General features: G+C 46.3%; 1 protein-coding gene across 1 annotated transcript in view; it reads right to left on the reverse strand.

The window, feature by feature from the left end:
- IL17REL (interleukin 17 receptor E like) overlaps positions 1-21375 on the reverse strand; it is a 600388-nt gene that overhangs the window by 295703 nt on the left and 283310 nt on the right. Inside the window, exon 10 of the mRNA XM_069229705.1 lies at positions 3292-3455. Within this exon, the coding sequence (XP_069085806.1) occupies positions 3292-3455 (164 nt within the window). The remainder of the gene's footprint in view (positions 1-3291; positions 3456-21375) is intronic.

Below are 21375 nucleotides of genomic sequence, written 5' to 3' on the forward strand. Positions count from 1 at the left end.
TGAACAGTACATCTAGGTTAATGGTCATAGAGATGTGAGCATGCACTTCAGGGAAATTATATCAATGACAGCAGAGAACATTTGGTTGGGCTAGAGTAGTGTGGAAAGAATAATATTTCCATTTTGGATGACCTAAGAATTGGACCTCGTGTGTCTGATCACTTTGAGGCAGTCAGTTAATTATGGTAATATGGATCTCAAGTGTGAGAGACAGGATGTAGAAGAAGACTGGGTGTCATCAGCAAAGAGGTGAGGCTATATGTCAGATGAAAGGAGGAAATATTGTCTCCTGGTACAAAGTGTATCATGAGAACTGCAGAAGTCTCAAAATTGCGTCTTAGGGGGTGCCCACAGAGAAACTGGTTTGAATTTGAGTACCAAGAAAAAAAGGGATGGTTGGAAAGGTAGGATGAGGGCAAATCTAGGACAATACTTCATTGGTCTGGCAGTTCCAACAAATACATGGATGGTAGGAAGAATAGAATGGTTGACTAAATTGAGTGTGGCTAATTGTTCAAAAATGATGGACATGGCTGAATGGTAAGCTGAAATGATATAATTAGAGATATAGCTGAGAGTGGTATACACAGGACAGGGAGTATGAAAGCCAGGTTGGACAAGATCAGTTAGGTTGTGGGTAGTAGAAGGGTGTGTAATCCTGTGCAAAACCAGACATTTCAAGACTTTGCTGAAAGAAAGGGGAAGAGATACAGTACAGCAGTAGGCTGGAGAGGAGAGAATGGCTGTGAGCATTTTAAAATTTGTAGTGTCCCTTCAGACATACTGTGGCTCTACTTGTGTTAATGATACTATTGGCATGACTGGTAGTGATGTAGCTACATGAAGTATTGTACTTCTCATCTAGGACTTTGGAACATTAGACAGAACCAGTAAAGACTCCTTGTGTACAGAGGCAAATTTAAAGCATGTCTTATTTTCAAAATCAGAAGGCATTTATTTTTACTACAAGTGCTATTACATATATTTTGTAATTGTAATTGAATTTATATGGCACTTACTACCCCTGACGAGGCGTCAAAGCATTTTTCGGTGAGTAGCACACTACTTCGCAACCCAGAAAGGATTAGTGGTGAATTAGTAATGGAAATATGAGTTGTTAATGTAAGCGGTGGACATGGAAGACTGTTAGTTGGATTGAATTGGATAATGGAGGGTTAGAGAAGAGACGAGCCTAGAAAGTGTTATTTGGAAGATCATAGTTCTAAGATGAGATTTGTAATGAGTCAAAGGAGAGTTGAAGGAAAAGTCTAGAAAGGGATTAGGGACATCATAGTAATAAAATTAAGTTTTGGGATGAGTCAAGGGTGGGATGCATGAGGGAAGAATCTAGAAAGCGTTATTAGGGAGATCATAGTAGTAAATGAGGTTTGGGTGAGCCAAGGAGGGATAGAGGAGGGAAGAGTCTACCTACAAAGGGTTATTTTGGGGATCATAGTAGTAGAATGAGGTTTGGGATATGTCAGACAGTGGAGGTAGAGGATATATTGAGAGAAAGCAAGGATGAGAAATAACATAGGATAGTGAATTGGGGAAAATAAATGTTTTTCTACTTTTCTTCTACAGTAGGAGCAAAGTGATAAATGAATAGATACATAACTACATAGAAATGATATACATGTATAAGGAAGATAACATTTATAGATATAGAGATGTATTGTATAAACTCAGACTTTCACGTGTTGCTGTATTTGAAACTAATTGTTTTATGTATTTTTTTATTTTCTTTTATTTCATATTTTCCTCAATATGTCAATAGTAAAGCACTTGTAAATACAACTGTTAAGATCAGATTTACATATTGTGATAGATGCATAAAATAGAGATCCATAAGCATCTAGTAAAATAACTTAGATGAAAACTAAGCAGTGACCTATATACATGTTAAACATAGAATACTATATATATATCTTTTTAGCATAACTTATGTGTCACTCTAACCCTGAAAGGGATTTGTTTTGACTTATACTGGGTGCTCCCTTGTGTCTGAACAAAGCTAAAACTCTCTGATGAGCTCTAATGAGAGCGAAACACAAGTCAGGGGTTGCTTTTACTCATTCCAGGGTGGCTTGGATGGTATTTTACCAGTCCAAAGCTCTAATACTGTGCCTGGAGTGGTAAATGGCTTTGCTTTAAAGACTTTGCTATACAAATGGCAAAAGACTTTGGCGGTCATTCTGACCCTGGCGGTCAAAGACCGCCAGGGCGGAGGACCGCGGGAGCACCGCCGACAGGCCGGCGGTGCTCCAATGGGGATTCCGACCGCGGCGGTAAAGCCGCGGTCGGACCGGCAACACTGGCGGGCTCCCGCCAGTGTACCGCCGCCCCATTGAATCCTCCAAGGCGGCGCAGCTTGCTGCGCCGCCGAGGGGATTCCGACCCCCCCTACCGCCATCCAGATCCCGGCGGTCCGACCGCCGGGATCCGGATGGCGGTAGGGGGGGTCGCGGGGCCCCTGGGGGCCCCTGCAGTGCCCATGCCACTGGCATGGGCATTGCAGGGGCCCCCGTAAGAGGGCCCCTAAATGTATTTCACTGTCTGCTGCGCAGACAGTGAAATACGCGACGGGTGCAACTGCACCCGTCGCACAGCTTCCACTCCGCCGGCTCGATTCCGAGCCGGCTTCATCGTGGAAGCCTCTTTCCCGCTGGGCTGGCGGGCGGCCTGAAGGCGACCGCCCGCCAGCCCAGCGGGAAAGTCAGAATTACCGCCGCGGTCTTTCGACCGCGGAACGGTAACCTGACGGCGGGACTTTGGCGGGCGGCCTCCGCCGCCCGCCAAGGTCAGAATGAGGGCCTTTGTCTCTATCTAGCTCGGCGTGGATAGCACTGTGCTGATCCTATGCTTATTTGCTAGATAAACAGACATTTGAGGTGAGCAGATCTAGAGTGTCGCTGGTGTTGCAGAGTGCTCCTTACTGGAGCTACTCTCCACCTAAACTTGGGAACTACCCAGAGTTCCCTATTCTTTTTTGCATAAAATAATATATATTTAACCACAAGTAATATACACATGTGTTTAGCAGTCTTAAAGAATATCTATATTTTCTTTAAAAAAACATAGTTCGAATGCATATGTTTGCAAGGACATACACATATCTAAATGCATACATATTACCAAATTATAAATGTTTACATAGAGAAAGATATGCCAACTCTTTGTGAAAGCTTCCGTCTCAAACAATATACCATATTGGTACACGTAATGAAATTCAAGCACATTAATAAATCCAATACACTCTTAATAAAATGCATGCATATGACTTGGACTGACCTTCTTTACTCCAGACCTTAACGAATTTGGCAGATTCATACATTTATCATGAAGTTCTGATTTCTGACATAGAGTCACGATGGCTTGCACTGGGCAAGCTGATTGCCAAGCCAAAGACTGAGCAACAGGATCATAAACTACACCGTTCCAGAGTGCATGTGTATCTGTATAAAAAAGAGAGGAAAATAAATATGTGATGTCCCTGTGATTATGTGGTTCAGATGCAGTGTTTAAGGCATAACTTGCTTTAAAAAACAGCAAACTTCTCTGATAAAAGGTGAAATGTTCACAACAACTAGAGCAAGGTAAAATGGCTAATGCCGCTAGTAACTCATAGACACCACTTAAACAAAAAACTGTTATTCTTATATAAAGGAAAAAAATAAACATCTAAAACAACTTTTCACAAAATAATAAAATAAATTGTCCACAAAAAAGAAATTCCACCAGTCTCTTGCAACACTCAAATAAGTAGCAGTGATTCTGTATATACATTTTCTGTTCTGTAAATTTAAGTAATTGAACAAGCTATAGCCTCATCACCAAGAGCACACAAGAGTTTTCTTTAAATGTCGTAGATACCCTGCTGTCCGTATGTGATGGTGATGAAGTGGTAGCATTTCGCCTACTTCAGCTGTCTGTTGGATTTGACACCAGTAATCAAACCACCATTAGAAGGGTTCCACAGAACAGGATAGGCATAGAGCGTGGGTTATCCAATAGATAGTAATAATTTTGAAATAAGGAAAGAGCACATGTAATAAATCTGATTGGAAATCATTTACATAGTTATTGATTATCCAGCAAATCATGCATGAATCATGCCTTCCCCAGTCTCGAACCTATAGTGAACTCTCGTCCAGGTTTGCAGAGTGAGGGGAAAAATCCTTTCTTTCTTAGTAGTTATAGTTCGAAGAGTACTTAAAAGCTGGAAACACTCATTTGGACTTCTACTTCTCTCTTGGATACTCCAAAGTCTCTGTGAGGCCTTATCTGCTTTAGAAGCTCTACATGTGTTACCTAGCATGCTTGGTAAGAGCCAATAGCTTTTTGGGTACAAAAACCCTAATGTCACACAACTCTAACCAGAATCGAGAAATGCTGAAGGTATTCATTAATTGGGTCCCTGATTTACCAGCATTCAAAGGGTTGGTTCCCCAATACCATGATAATCAAGGAAAGCAATTAAAAGTACATTGCATGATCAAAAGGGAATTGTGCATGCTAGTACAGAAACAGCTTTATAATACACCCAGGAAGAAAGACTAGATTTGTTATGCAATGCATTACAAAAGATACACACAAACACACATTTTATGCAACATTTGTAACTTTGGACCTTGTAAGAAATTGGCTGTAAGGTTGAACCCTTAAAGCCATTAAATAAATCTGAGCTCGACCCCCTGGTAGCTGTGTGTTGGACCTGGCCCTTTTTGCAGGGTCCTCTCCAAACTTTTTGCCTTCCTCCTCCTATTTTCCTTTACCTCTTTTTCTTGATTCTACAACCCTGAACACTTTATCACTGCTGATCAGTGCTAACGTTCAAGTGCTCTCCCTTCTAAATTTGGTATGATTGGCTTACACCTAATTGCCACATTTAATTTACCTGTAAGTCCCCTGCACAGTGGTATCCCTATACCCAGGGATTGTGAATTCAATGCTACTAGGGGGCCTGCAGCGCAGCTTGTGCCACCCACAGAAGCAGCCTTTCAAACCTGTCTCAGGCATGCTACTGCAAGGCCTGTGTGCACAGTTTACTGCCACAGAGACCCAGCTTCTAAATTTACTTGCCAGGCCTGGAACTTCCCTGTTACTACATATAGGTCACCCCTAAGGTAGGCCCTAGCTAGCTCTATGTGTTGTGTGTTGAAGGGTGTTGTGTTGGTAAAAGGCAGGACATGTGCCTGGTTGTGTGGCCTGTCCTGGTAGTGATAAACAGCCTATCTAGGTTCTCAATACTGTGAGTGCTGCCTCTCTCATAGGATTGCATTGGAAATGCCCTAACATATGTCTAAGTAGTATTGTCTAATCTATGTGGGTTAGCATAGGCATGTTTTATATAGTTGTAATGGTAATGAGAAATGCTGCTTACTGTGTAGATGGATCTTTTATTTCCATTATAGAAATGCCACTTTTAGAAAGTGGGCATTTCTATGTGCTTAGGAATCTGGTGTTTTGCTGCTTACCTTCAATCCACGTCTAGAGCAGATTGACAGCTGGGCTTTGTGCATACTTTTCAGACAGTCTGTACACAGGAAGGGTGGAGGTGTCACAGAGGTGTATCTGCATATTGAATGGTCTTCCTGGGCTAGGAAATGGAGAAGCAGGACACACCTGCATTTGTAAAGGCAATGCCATGGCTTGTTTACCCCCGCTGATGTCTGGAGCCAGTGCTGGAGGAAAAAGGGAACACTCCTGGAACTAGTTAGTACTGGTTGGAACCCTTCTCCCCCTTTTGTGACGACTGCAAAAAATGAGTATAAGTACAAGGGGGTTTCCCCACATTTTTAAACACTAATGAACTACTGAACTGTACACTGGATGCTTCTTGAAGGACTCGCCAGGAACCCCCTTGGGACTGCTGCTGTTGTGCTGACCTGTGACCTGCTAGGTCACTGAGTGGGACTGCCACTACCTTTGAGCCCTTGTGCTGGCCTGCCTGCTTGGGCCCTGCAATCCTGTGTCCTCATTGCTGTCTGCAGAGGCTGGGTGGTATGCCCCCAAGTCTCCCCTGCATTCCTGGGAATTTTGGGTGCATCCTCCTTTGAAGGGCACCAGTGGAGTCACTTGTCCCACGTTGAGCACTACATTTTACTTTTCCTAAGCGTGTGAAGATCGCTTTTCTTTGTCCTCCTGGGTGCACAGAAGCATCCCTGCCTCACCTAGTGGCAGGACCCCCCTTTTCTCTGGAAAATTGCAGAGAGCCATCAGCAGTGCTTTAGCTAGAGTGGAGAAGGCACCGTCTTACAGGTGACCTAGGGGCACAAGCCGACTCTTGCTTTGGTGGAGTCATCGCCGAGGCCCGAGCCGCAACCAAAAAGGGACATCCACTCTCCAGGGAAACCATAGGAAACCCTGTTGGCCAGGCGGGAGGAGTCAGCTTTGTGCCCCGAAGCCATGAGGCTCATCCAGCTGAGGAATGGTGTGCAAGGAATGGCAGAGCCGGTAGGAGCCACCAGAGCCCATCTCACATGGTGCCAGAGAAAGCAGTGAGGCTGCCCCATGCCACAGGAGTCGTGGCTGAGGTGAGGGGGCCTCGTGGAGGATCTGCCCCTGAGGTAGGGGTTAAGTGTAGCAGTTTATGATGGCTGGCCAGAACGGGAGGAGAACCTTGCCGGAGATCCGGTGGTGGCCCAGTCACCTTTACCTACCCCCCCTCTTAAGTAACAGCAGTGTGGGAGCTCCAGAGGGGACAGAGCACAGACCGGCTACCATATGGTTCTTACAAGAAGCGCAGCGGTGCTGTACCTTATGTATCAGAGGAACCGTGGGGTGATTACCTCCTCACTCATGGCTTTTATCACTAGGATGTTATGCCTTTGTGGCCTGCGGAATATTTTGGTGCAATCTGCCTGAGAGTTCCCCTCATATGTCGTACTTGTCATGTTAGGGTGGGACATGTGTAGGTTCAGGCTATACATTTCAGGAGAGGCATTGCAACAGAACTTGTGACCAGAACAGTATGGAAATGTTTTTCAGGACATGTTCCCCTTTTATGTGCATTCCTACTTTTGTGTTGGCATTTATGATGGTATGTTTATTACCACATGTGCATTTTTGGTAATAATGACAACCTGACTACTGCTTGTGTTGCAGAATCCCGGTAATCTATATGTTTTGTCTGACTACTGCTTGCTTTTGCAGAGTACTAGTAACCTGTGTGATGTTCTGACAACTGCTTGTGTAGCAGAGTATTACTGATACATGTTGTGTTTGGTCTAATGATGTTTTATTCAATACAGTTTATTTTTATATAACTGGGTGTTGTGTTTCCCTTGTGGTGTATTTATTGCATCATGTGTGTTGTGTGTATTGTGCAATCGCTTTACACATTGCCTCTGGGATAAGTCTGACTGCTCGTGCCAAGCTACCAAGGAGGTGAGCAGGGGTTATCTTGGGTGTGTAACTCCCTCACCCTAACTAGAGTGGGTGGGTTCTGCCTAACTTAGGTTGATACCCTAGCCAACCAGAAACACCATTTCTAACACTGGCACAGACAGACAGGTTTAATTTAGAGGAAATGCGTGAAGTATTTATGCAGTACTAAACTGTCTAAAAAGTCAAAAGACAAAACAACAACAAAAAAAACTAAAATGAACTGGAACCATAGAGTAAAATGTAATAAGCAAAATGACACCAAAAATGACAAGTTGTAAGTAGACATAGCACCATGAAGCACAAAGTGCCAATGCTAGTCAGTGGCTGTGGTAGATCATGACCTAGTCACAATTTAACACTGACCACAATGAAGCCTAGGTCTGATTCAGTAACCAGCAAAGAACTTTAAGCAACCAGACAGTAGATACACACACACTGTTTTGGCACTCTGTGTCCCAATGTCCCAATTTATTTTATGTACGTTTCGGATCTCAACCAGGGTCCACACAAACAATAACAATAAAACAGCGCATCCAGAAAGTACCATAAACACTATAATTTAAATACAAACTCAGGTAGAACACATTTCCAGCGCACAAAGCCGTCTTTGAAGACCTATTAGGGTTAGATCCAACAAGATAACATTGTCCACATACAGAAGACAACCAACACACATTAAGCTAAGTTTAGGTGGGTCTCATTTTACCAAACCAACTCTGTCAGGCAACTCATGAGAGTAAAGGGAAAAAAGAAACAGTGCAAGCAGTCACCCCTGCTTTAAACCATTTCGCATTGCCACTCTCCTGGACAAACCTCAATTTCCTCCATCAAAATCTGACTCCAGGTAGAAGAGTGCAATGCAATGATTAACCTCAGAAGGTAAGCAGGGATACCTAATGCAGATAATTTTCTCCACATCGTCCCCCTGTCTACTCTGTCGAAGGCTGTGAAGATATCAATAAAGGCAGTGTACACAGGCATACCCCTACTCTTGGGATACGTTGATATCAATGTTTCAACAGCATTCATATTATCAAGAGCGCCGCAGTTCTTTTGAAAACCTGCCTGTTGAGCTGGAATGAGGTTAATGCCAAATGCCCAATCTTGAAGATGAGAAAGTAAACTTTTAGCAAATAAGTTGCCTGTTGCATCAAGAAGAGCAATTTGTCAATTACTGGTGGGAGAGGACTTGGGACCTTTTATATATATGGGTAGATAATATTACACATCCAGGAAAATGGAGTGTCACCCCAAAAATAGAAATGCTGGAATAAAGGGCATAACAAGTAGCCCATAAAGAAAACTCTTGTTTAATAAGAGCAATTGAAAATTCATCAAGGACTATAGCACCTGAAGCTCAAGCATCTTTGGATAAATTACTCAATCTTCTTACAAGAGGTCAGAACAAATGTCTCCTTATCATCTACTTCAATACTAAAGACATGCTAATTGCAGTTACTTAAGTTAGCATTTAGATCAAAAATGTACTACGTACAGACATCATCTGAAATCGAAATCGCCTAGGCAGTGACTCTGGAATCACAATATTTAGCCACTGCAGCCCAGTATTTACGAGAGTTATGTGACACGGCTGTTTCCCTCAGATTAATCCATTTCATATTCTCCTCCTTCCTCCTAACGCAGTTAATTTCTCTCTGTCTAACAGGTGCAAAAAGCTTAAATTGTTCTCTAACAAGGTAATTTATTTCTTGATTCACATTTTTACTACTCAAGAGACCTTTACAACAGGTTTACATCAATGTACACTTTCTTTCCTCCCCAGGGTTCAGAAGAGGATCAACTGTTTTTCAAACCAAGAGATCAGATCACTGAGAGACCAATCACAGGGCCCCAGGAATACTATTGCAATTCTGGCCCAAAAGCTTCATACTATCACATGATCAAAGGGTACGCACATTCGTTTTATTATATTCTGCTGTGTCCTTTGCAGAATTCCAATAATCAAATGCCACAAAATCTAAATCAACTGACACAGAAAGAATACTATGATCACTCAAATCAGTCCACAGAATCTGCAGCTGAGTATAACCATTAAACATTTGGTAGGACACCACCATATAATCGATTAAGGATTGTCCTCGAGGAGAATAAAACATATAAGAGACAAGAGAATAATCAGGACATATGCCGTTCAGAAACACAAATTCATTTGATCTCAGACTTTCTAAAAGGCGAATACTGTCTGTTAGAAATGGGGTCTTTGGTTGACAGTCAGGTTACCCCCTGTTCAAGCAAGGACCCTCACTCTAGTCAGGGTAAAAGAGAATCACCCTCAGCTAACCCCTGCTTACCCCCTTGGTAGCTTGGCAGAGCAGTAGGCTTAACTTCAGAGTGCTAGGTGTAAAGTATTTGTACCAACACACACAGTAACTTAATGAAAACACTACAAAATGACACAACACAGGTTTAGAAAAATAGGAAATATTGATCTAAACAAAACAAGACCAATATGACAAAAATCGCCCATACACAAGTCAAGTTATCAATAAAAATGCAAAAAGAGTCTTTAAGTAGTTTTAAACACACACTAGCACTGTTAGAGTGAAAATGTACCTGGTGTGCGTCAAAAATAACTCTGCACAGCGGTACTTGAGTCAAATATCCAGCCGCACGATGATCCGAAAATCCCGCAGCGCAGGTTGTGATCTCCCAGCCTCCGTCATCGATGCTGCACGTCGTTTCTCCTGCTCCATGCGTCGATTCTTCGGTCGCGTTTCCTACGAGCGTCGTTTCTCAGCTGCGGAGCCGGCAGCGTGTCGTTTTTTTCAGCCGCAGATTGGATTTGCGTCAATCTTTTCCCCGCACGGCGCTCTGTGCGTGGATTTTCTCGTCTTTAGGCTGCCAGCTTCTCCTTTCAGGGTCCCAGGAACTGGATGGGCACCACAAGGCAGAGTAGGAGTCTCTCCAGAGACTCCAGGTGCTGGCAGAGAGAAGTCTTTGCTGTCCCTGAGACTTCAAACAACAGGAGGCAAGCTCTAGATCAAGCCCTTGGAGATTTCTTCTCAAGATGGAAGGCGCACAAAGTCCAGTTTTTGCCCTCTTACTCTGGCAGAAGCAGAAACTGCAGGATAGCTCCACAAAGCACAGTCACAGGCAGGGCAGCTCTTCTTCCTCAGCTATTCAGCTCTTCTCCAGGCAGAGGTTCCTCTTGGTTCCAGAAGTGTTTCTAAAGTTTGTGGTTTTGGGTGCCTTTCTTATACCCAATTTCTCCTTTGAAGTAGGCCTACTTCAAAGTAAAGTCTCTTTGGAATGTGAAATCCTGCCTTGCCCAGGCCAGGCCCCAGACACTCACCAGGAGGTTGGAGACTGCATTGTGTGAGGGCAGGCACAGCCCTTTCAGGTGTGAATGACCACTCCTCCCATCCCTCCTAGCACAGATGGCTCATCAGGATATGCAGGCTACACGCCCAGCTCTCTTTGTGTCACTGTCTAGTGTGAGGTGCAACCAGCCCAACTGTTAAACTGACCCAGACAGGGAATCCACAAACAGGCAGAGTCACAGAAATGGTATAAGCAAGAAAATGCTCACTTTCTAAAAGTGGCATTTTCAAACACACAATCTTAAAATCAACTTTACTAAAAGATGTATTTTTAAATTGTGAGCTCAGAGACCCCAAACTCCACATGTCCAACTGCTCCCAAAGGGAATCTATACTTCAATCAGATTTAAAGGTAGCCCCCATGTTAACCTATGAGCGGGACAGGCCTTGTAACAGTGAAAAACGAATTTAGCAATATTTCACTGTTAGGACATATAAAACACATTACTATATGTCCTACCTTAACCATACACTGCACCCTGCCCTTGGGGCTACCTAGGGCCTACCTTAGGGGTGTCTTGCATGTAAGAAAAGGGAAGGTTTAGTCCTGGCAAGTGGGTACACTTGCCAAGTCGAATTTACAGTTAAAATTGAACACACAGACACTGCAGTGGCAGGTCTGAGACATGATTACAGAGCTACTTATGTGGGTGGCACAACCAGTGCTGCAGGCCCACTAGTAGCATTTGATTTACAGGCCCTGGGCACCTCTAGTGCACTGTACCAGGGACTTGCTAATAAATCAAATATGCCAATCATGGATAAACCAATCACATACACATTTTGTAAAGGAGCACTTGCACTTTAGCACTGGTTAGCAGTGGTAAAGTGCCCAGAGTAACAAAAACAGTAAAATCAGAGTCCAGCACACATCAACAACATGGGGAACAGATGCAAAAAGTTAAGGGAGACCACGCCAAGGATGAAAAGTCTAACACGTGTCCCCCCCAGCTGAAAGTGGGGGGCAACTACCCAACCTCATGGGAGTTTTCATCACTAAGGCGGAAGAACCTGGACAGACCATCAGCATTGGCGTGTTCTGTACCAGGACGGTGTTCCACCGTAAAGTCCATCCCCTGGAGGGAAATGGACCACCTCAACAGTTTGGGATTCTCACCCCTCATCTGCATTAACCATCTGAGGGGCCTGTGGTCGGTCTGAACTCGGAAGTGAGTCCCAAACAACTAGGGTCTTAGCTTCTTCAGTGCCCAGACCACAGCAAACGCTTCACGTTCTATGGCACTCCACCTACGTTCCCTGGGTAGTAACCTCCTGCTAATGAAGGCTACGGATTGATCTAAGCCCTCTTCATTAAGCTGTGAGAGTACTGATCCAATACCATGCTCTGAGGCGTCTGTTTGCACAACAAACTCCTCGGAGTAGTCAGGTGCCTTCAGCACAGGTGCTGTGCACATGGCAGCCTTCAGGGCATCAAAAGCGTTCTGGCAAGCCTCTGTCCAGATCACTTTCCTGGGTTGGTTCTTAGAAGTCAACTCAGTTAAGGGGGTAACAATGGTATCATATCCCTTAACAAACCTCCTGTAATATCCTGTGAGACCTAAAAAGGCTCTCATTTCAGACTGGGCTTGGGAGGCTCCCAAGCCAGAATTGTGTCAATCTTAGGCTGTAGGGGTGCCACTTGGCCACTCCCCACCTGGTGTCCTAAGTACAACACAGAACCCTGCCCTATTTGGCACTTGCTCGCCTTAATAGTGAGGCCTGCCTTCTGCAGGGCCTCTAACACTCTCCAGAGGTGTTGCAGGTGTTCCTCCCATGTGGAACTAAACACAGCAATGTCATCCAGGTAGGCGGCACTGAACTCATCCAGCCCAGCCAACACCTGGTTGACCAACCTCTGAAAGGTGGCAGGGGCATTCTTCATCCCCAATGGCATCACTTTGAATTGAAAGTGTCCATCTGGTGTAGAGAATGCTGACCTCTCCTTGGCCCCCTCAGCCAAGGCAATCTGCCAGTACCCAGATGTTAAATCAAACGTACTGAGGTACTTGGCAGCTCCCAACCGGTCAATGAGCTCATCAGCTCGGGGGATGGGGTGTGCGTCATTCTTGCTGACCGCATTGGGTCCCCGGTAGTCCACACAGAAGCTGAGTTTTGGAGTGGCACCAGGTGCAGCAGCCTTTGGGACCAATACCACTGGGCTGGCCCAAGGACTGCTGGAGTGCTCAATGAACCCTAGGGTAAGCATTTTGGATACCTCATCCTTAATTCATGCCCTGGCCCTGTCAGTCACCCTGTAAACCTTCTGTTTAATAGGTGTACTGTCCCCAGTGTCCACATCATGTGTGTGACTCCTGGGATCAGGGAAAACAATGAGGAAAACTGTCCCAAAATGTGGCGACAGTTACCTTGCTGCTCCTCAGTCAGGGAGGGGGAGAGGATCACTCCCTCCACTGACCCATCTTTTTCTCCTGCAGACAGGAGGTCAGGAAGAGACTCAGGGGGTCATTCCTACATTGGCGGGAACCGCCGAATGACCGCACCGCGGTCAAAAGACCGCGGCGGCCATTCTGGCTTTCCCGCGGGGCCGGCGGGCGACTGCCAGAAGGCCGCCCGCCGGCCCAGCGGGAAACCCCCTTCTACGAGGATGCCGGCTCCGAATGGAGCCGGCGGAGTCGAAGGGGTGCGACGGGTGCAGTGGCACCCGTCACGATTTTCAGTGTCTACTTTGCAGACACTGAAAATCTTAGTGGGGCCCTGTTAGGGGGCCACACGACACCGGTTACCGCCATCCTGTTCCTGCCGGTGAAAACCGCCAGGAACAGGATGGCGGTAAGGGGGTCGGAATCCCCATGGCGGCCATGGAGGATTCCCTGGGCCAGGGGGAAACCGGGGGAAAACCGCCGGTTACCCTTTTCTGACCGCGGCTTTACCGCCGCGGTCAGAATGGCCAAGGAAGCACCGCCAGCCTGTTGGCGGTGCTTCCGTCATTTTAGCCCTGGCGGTCGCCGACCGCCAGGGTTAGAATGACCCCCTCACTCTCCTCCTCTACCCCATCATCTGTCGCAAGGAGCATGGACAGTTCAGTCCGCTCAAAGTGAGGTTTGAGGCGGTTGACATGCAGGACCCTTAAAGGGTTCCTTGGAGACCGCAAGTCAACCAGGTAGGTGACTTCACTCTTGCTCTCCACCACCTCAAATGGCCCAGTCCACTTATCCTGGAGCACCCTAGGCTCCACTGGTGCCATCACCCACACTTTTTGACCAGGTTGAAACTCGACCAGAGTGGCATTCTGGTCATACCACCGTTTCATATCCTCCTGGCTTGCTTCCAGGTTCTCCTGAGCGAGACTCCTGAAGCGGGCAGTCTGGTTTCTCAAAGCCAGCATGTAACGGAATACATCCTGGGGGGGGGTTTACTAGGAGCTTTCTCCAAAGCTTCCTTAACCAGACTCAAAGGTCCCCTCGCAGGGTGGCCATAAATCAGCTCAAAGGGACTAAACCCAAGTCCCTTTTGAGGCACCTCCCTGTAGGCGAACAGAAGGCATGGCAAGAGGACGTCACACTTCCGCCTCAAGGGCTTTGACAGGCCCATGATCATGCCTTTTAAGGTGCGGTTGAATCTCTCAACCAGACCATTACTTTGGGGGTGGTAAGGGGTGGTGAACTGGTAGGTTGCCCCACACTCCTTCCACAGAGACTTCATATACGTGGATATGAAGTTGGTACCCCTATCAGATACCACTTCCTTGGGGAACCCCATGCGGGTAAAAACCCCCATCAAAGCACGACCCACCACAGGGGAAGTGATTGATCTCAAAGGAATGGCTTCTGGGTACCGGGTGGCATGGTCCACCAAGACCAGGATAAACCTGTTGCAAATGGCTGTCTTGGGATCCAGAGGCCCCACAATGTCAACGCCTACCCTCTCAATGGGAGTACTGACAACAGGCAAAGGTTGGAGGGGAGCCTTACATTTCCTCCCACACTTGCCTGACAAGTCTGACAAGACCTGCAATGTGCATCTGAGTGCCTGCGCATTAGGGGCCAGTAAAAGTGGGTGACAAGCTTCTCAAAGGTCTTGTCCTGCCCCAAATGTCCAGCTAAAGGCACATCATGAGCCAAACCAAGTAGGAAGGCCCTGAAGCACTGGGGTACCACCAGCACACGGGCTGACCCAGGCTCAGGAACCTTAGACTCGCTATACAGGAGGTCATCCTCCCAATAAATCAGGTGTGATCCTGGCTCCTTGCCAGCCGCCTGGTCTGCAGCCTGCTGCCGCAAACCTTCCAAAGTAGGGCATGTCTTCTGTGCTGCACAGAATGCTTCCCTGGTGGGCCCCCCTTCCTGCTGCCACTGCGACAGCTCAGGGACCTCCCTCAGTTCAGCCACTTGTTCCCCTGTAGGCTCTGGGGCCTCACCCTCAGGCTCTGCCTCCTCCCGGACCGTGGGAACTTCTGGCCCGGTTTCCAGCACCCCCTGCCCTTCCTCTTCTTGGCGGTCCCCTGGGCCACTGTTTCAGGCTCCAGGGGCTCTTGATTACCCTGACGGGCTGTCATTGACCGGGTGGATAACCATACCTACCCAGGCAGACCCAACATCTCCAAGTGAGACCTGTGTTCCACCTCCTTCCAAGGGGAATCCTCCAGGTCATTGCCTAGCAAACAATCAACAGGCATGGTTGGACTCACAGCTACCTTCAACGAACCTGAGACCCCCCCCCATTCAAAGGGAACCTGCGCCACTCTGCACAGGCGCTCTGAGTTGTCCACTGCAACTACTTGGTGAAGTACCCGGGGATCAATCTGCTCTTCAGACACCAGCTGACTCCTCACTGTAGTCACACTGGCTCCTGTGTCTCTCAGAGCCTCCACCCTCTGTCCATTAATGGTCACCCACTGCCTGTACTTCTTAGTGTTTTCAGGCACTAGGGTTCTCTGGACCATCTCACTATCCCCTAGTGAGACAAGGGTTATCTCAGCTGGTTCCCACCCACCTGAAACCAACTCCTCCCCAAGTGCTACACTGGCCAAACCCTGGGACGTCGCACCAGTGGGTGCCGGTGTACTTTTGGGGGATTTGGGGTCCCCCCTCACATGACCCACCTGGTCACATGCATAGCACTTCCGTGGGGGACCACCTGCCACTGACTTCCCTTTGGAGAACCATGGCTTCTTTTCACTGGGGGGTTGGGAATCCTTACCCTGGGAATCAGTTTGGGGCCCTTTAGAGAACTCCCCCTGTTTGCCCTTACCCCCCCCCTTTCTTCTGAGAGGGACCCTGCCCACCCTTGGCGTGGTCTCCTCCATACCTCTTTTGGACCCTGGTGCTGTCCCAGCAGTCCGCTTCCTGCGCAAGCTTCCTGGGGTCAGTCAGCTTGCTGTCAATAAGGTGCTAGCGCAGCTCTGGAAAACATAAACTGTACAAGTGCTCCCAAGCAATCAGATTATAAAGCCCCTCATACGTAGTTACCTTACTGCCCTTCACCCAACCATCCAGTGACCTGCAATAAGAATCAACACATTCCAACCATGTTTGGGATTCCTTCTTCTTGTAGGACCTAAACTTATCCTTGTACTGCTCAGGGGTATGACCATACATTGTAAGCAAGGCATCCTTTATTTAAGAGTAGGTGAGATTCTGAGCATCCCCTAAGGCTGTCAGTGTATCCCTCCCCTCTGCCTCAAAGTGCTTCCACAGCGCCGCCCCCCAATGAGCTTCAGGGACCAGATTCATGTGGAGAGCAGACTCATACCCCTTGAACCACAAGTATATGTCTTCCTCCCTCTTGTAATCTTTCACAAGGACTTTAGGAATGTGCACCCTCCACTCAGGCTGCACTGTAGGGTTGCTGCCACCATCTCTACTGGACTGGCTTCTATGATCCATCTCTTTCAAGCTAAGCTCATGAGCCATCTGTATCTTCCTCTCCTCAACAGCTAGCCTTCTCAGCTCCAATTGGTACTCCCTTTCTGCCTGACTGTCCTGCAACTCTTCAGGTGTCAGACCCTTGGATGAGACACTGCTACCTGCCCTGGAGACCTTCCCCCTGGACAAAACAGGACCACCCACAATACCACTATGTACTGAACACTTCCTCTTCCTCCTCATCTCCCTCATCCTCTGTGTGCCCTTCAGTGCTCTTGGCTGTCACCCAGGCCCTCAGTGCCTTTTGCAGCTCCTCCTTCCTGGATGAGCTCTTAATGGGACACTCAAAACTTTTACAGAACTGCTTCAACTGAGCCTTGGTATAACCCTCCAATTTCTCAAGGTCAAAGTCAGCTCCAACTGATGCATCTCCAGTTTGGGACATGATGAAGATTCAAAAACAAGTGCAAAGTTCCAAAGGCAGAAAAACAAGTTCCCAAAATCAAGGAATCAGCGATAAAAAAAAATGGAGTAGAATAAAAACAGTCCCAAAGAGAAAAATCAAAAGATCACCAAACAAGTAGTATGTGGTCACGTAGTGGTCCGAGATCACAACAGTAGTGTACACTTAATGACTGTATGTCAAGTACAAATACAAGTCCAAATCCCAACCGCTGATCACCAATGTTAGAAATGGGGTCTTTGGTTGACAGTCAGGTTACCCCCTGTTCAAGCAAGGACCCTCACTCTAGTCCTGGTAAAAGAGAATCACCCTCAGCTAACCCCTGCGTACCCCCTTGGTAGCTTGGCAGAGCAGTAGGCTTAACTTCAGAGTTCTAGGTGTAAAGTATTTGTACCAACACACACAGTAACTTAATGAAAACACTACAAAGTGACACAACACAGGTTTAGAAAAATAGGAAATATTTATCTAAACAAAACAACACCAAAACAACAAAAATCCACCATACACAAGTCAAGTTATCAATAAAAATGCAAAAAGAGTCTTTAAGTAGTTTTAAACACACACTAGCGCTGCTAGAGTGAAAATGTACCTGGTGTGCGTCAAAAATAACCCTGCACGGGCGGGTGTGCGTACAAAATAACTCCGCACGGCGGTACTTGAGTCAAATATATTCCTGCTCCGTGCGTCGATTCTTCGGTCGCGTTTCCTGCGAGCGTCATTTCTCAGCTGCGAAGCCGGCGGTGCGTCATTTTTTTCAGCCGCAGATCGGATTTGCGTCAATCTTTTCCCCGCACGGCGCGTGGATTTTCTTGTCTTTAGGCTGCCAGCTTCTCCTTTCAGGGTCCCAGGAATTGGATGGCACCACAAGGCAGAGTAGGAATCTCTCCAGAGAGAAGTCTTTGCTCTCCCTGAGACTTCAAACAACAGGAGGCAAGCTCTAGATCAAGCCCTTGGAGATTTCTTCTCAAGATGGAAGGCACACAAAGTCCAGTCTTTGCCCTCTTACTCTGGCAGAAGCAGCAACTACAGGATAGCTCCACAAAGCACAGTCACAGGCAGGGCAGCTCTTCTTCCTCAGCTATTCAGCTCTTCTCCAGGCAGAGGTTCCTCTTGGTTCCAGAAGTGTTTCTAAAGTCTGTGGTTTTGGGTGCCCAGGCCAGGCCCCAGACACTCACCAGTGGGTTGGACACTGCATTGTGTGAGGGCAGGCACAGCCCTTTCAGGTGTGAATGACCACTCCTCCCCTCCCTCCTAGCACAGATGGCTCATCAGGATATGCAGGCTACACTCCAGCTCCCTTTGTGTCACTGTCTAGTGTGAGGTGCAACCAGCCCAACTGTCAAACTGACCCAGACAGGGAATCCACAAACAGGCAGAGTCACAGAAATGGTATAAGCAAGAAAATGCTCACTTTCTAAAAGTGGCATTTTCAAACACACAATCTTAAAATCAACTTTACTAAAAGATGTATTTTTAAATTGTGAGCTCAGAGACCCCAAACTCCACATGTCCATCCGCTCAAAAAGGGAATCTACACTTTAATCAGAATTAAAGGTAGCCCCCATGTTAACCTATGAGAGGGACAGGCCTTGTAACAGTGAAAAACTAATTTAGCAATAGTTCACTGTTAGGACATATAAAACACATTACTATATGTCCTACCTTAACCATACACTGCACCCTACCATTGGGGCTACCTAGGGCCTACCTTAGGGGTGTCTTACATGTAAGAAAAGGGAAGGTTTAGGCCTGGCAAGTGGGTACACTTGCCAAGTCGAATTTACAGTTAAAATTGCACACACAGACACTGCAGTGGCAGGTCTGAGACATGATTACAGAGCTACTTATGTGGGTGGCACAACCAGTGCTGCAGGCCCACTAGTAGCATTTGATCTACAGGCCCTGGGCACCTCTAGTGCACTGTACTAGGGACGTACTAATAAATCATATATGCCAATCATGGATAAACCAATCACATACACATTTTGTAAAGGAGCACTTGCACTTTAGCACTGGTTAGAAGTCTTAAAGTGCCCAGAGTAACAAAAACAGTAAAATCAGAGTCCAGCACTCATCAACAACCTGGGGAACAGATGCAAAAAGTTAAGGGAGACCACGCCAAGGATGAACAGTCTAACACTGTCCTTATTATTCTCCTCCCCGTATCTTTCCCTACAGAGATGGTAATATCCTCCTGATTAACAGATCCCTTAGGATACACATTCTGCATGGAGCCCTGAGATTTCCACCTTGGTCTGTCACACTTTTACTCTTTATAGGGTACTACAGAGAAGACATCAATCAATCTCTTTCTAACATAGTCAGTGTTCTCTAAAATCAATGACACTACGATCTTAGAACAAAATGTTACCCTTGAACTTGAGTAAGAAGCAGATGTAGTTATATAGATGGTGTGAATGTCTTAAATTGCAATCAATCTCAAAGACTCAATTTCCCATAATGAATGCAAAATAAATTGTCTGTCCAAAGGACCGAATACCCCATTACACAGAGATACAAAGTCCAACATATATGAAATTGAACCATATCCTTACTCGCCCTCGATTTACCAGAGATTGTCTCAAGAGCTCCAGAGAAATTCATTTGTGAGGGAAAAAAGGTTGTGCCTCCCCTTTGAGAGGTCTAAGAATCGCTAACTTGTGCTGTGTAGGTATGTTCCCTGAAGCGAGACCATAGGGGGCAACACTGAATCCTGTCTCACCTCTTGGGGATTCCTACGTATTACTTTGACCCATAGACCATCATGCCCACCATCCACCCCACTCCCATGATCTTCCTGTGTGTTATTTAAACTATCATTAATCTCAAAGGTGACCTCCCCCTTAATGGGAGCAGACTCCAATTCCTGATGTGGAATTTTTAAGCCCAGCTCTTCTGGGCTATTAGTAAATACAAGAGGGTGGAAATTTCTGACCCACAGGGCATACAGCTCCGATTAAGAAGGGCATCATTCAGCCTTTCAGAATTCTAGGGAGACTCCAAAGAAGTAGGCTCAGCAAGATCACTCCCAAACTTTGACTTTCTAGGCTTGTATTTCATAATGCACTGTTTCTTTTTAATTTTTCCTTTGGGAATTTAATTCTGGGACCCGCAAGGTAGGCCACCTCCCCCTAGGGACCCCCACTGGTCGGCACTAACAGAGGAGCAGCACTAGAGCAAGAGTTAGGAGGTGGAGCTCCTCCAAAAGCGGCTGCTTCTTTGTTAAAAATGGGAGATAGGTAAAGTTTTCCTCAACCACTGGCCTTTTAGTTGTTTCTGATCACATCCCTGAAATATATATTTTATTGAATACACGTTATCCTCTTCCAAATTTGTGCCTGATTTTTCCCTATCTGCTTTTGGGGGTGACATTCGTACACCTCTGTGCTTGCCCACCTGTGTACCAATTTCGTTTGACCCCCCCCCCATTAACCAAGTTATTAACTTGGGAAGCCTCAGTTTTCAGCTCTTTTACCAATTGGCCCTGCGAATGATCCCAACCCGAGGTAGTCAAGTGTTGTACACCCAAAAGCATAGATGACAAAACATCCAAGAAATGGACGTCGTGACTGTGCAGCAAGTCCAAGGGACCACTCTTGGTTCCTCTTAAGTCCTGCTTCTGGTTTTGGACAAGCAATTTACTGGGAAGAATTCAGAGTGACTATTTGGCAGAAGATCTGGCATCGTGACCTCCACAGAACCCAACTCTTGATCACTGCCAAAATTAGGCACCCTTAGGTTAACTCCCCCTGCTGCTAAACCGGAAGGAACACATTATGAGGTAGATTTTTATATCACAGGAGAGATTTACCCAACTTGTGTTCCCGCGCACATATCAGTACTTCAGGAGGGAGGGGGGCCCAAGAGAGAATTGACAGCTTGATACCTTCCAATATCCATCGGCATTCTTCCCTCCTCTTTGCCACATGTTAAAAGAAAGCTCAAGATGGTGGGGTAGGCCTTTAAGCAGGACAACTGGGAAGATTTCCTGTGACAAATAGACTTTTTTAGTTTCAAGAAATTATGAGCTGATTCACCTATCAGATGTCTGGATCGAAGTTTCCTCACTGTCGTTTTAACTCATGAGAAGGAGGGATAAGCCGCTTCAAGTCTGCAAACGCCTAACAGGCAAGACAAGCAGAATAAAAAGTGGTGCTGACCCAATTTGAAAATATACTAAGTACTAAATAGCTAAAGCCACAGCCCACTGGCTGATCCCAGCTGGTCCGTATGCTGTATGCCAGTGCCTTCTACGACACACAACATGGTCTCTAGTGATATTTCACTGGTTCAATCTTACTTTTCTGTAAAACCAGCCAAATCAACAGCCTCAGGACGGTGTTCACTGTTCACA

Source organism: Pleurodeles waltl, chromosome 4_1, assembly GCF_031143425.1.
Source record: "Pleurodeles waltl isolate 20211129_DDA chromosome 4_1, aPleWal1.hap1.20221129, whole genome shotgun sequence".
In the NCBI taxonomy this organism is placed as follows: domain Eukaryota; kingdom Metazoa; phylum Chordata; class Amphibia; order Caudata; family Salamandridae; genus Pleurodeles; species Pleurodeles waltl.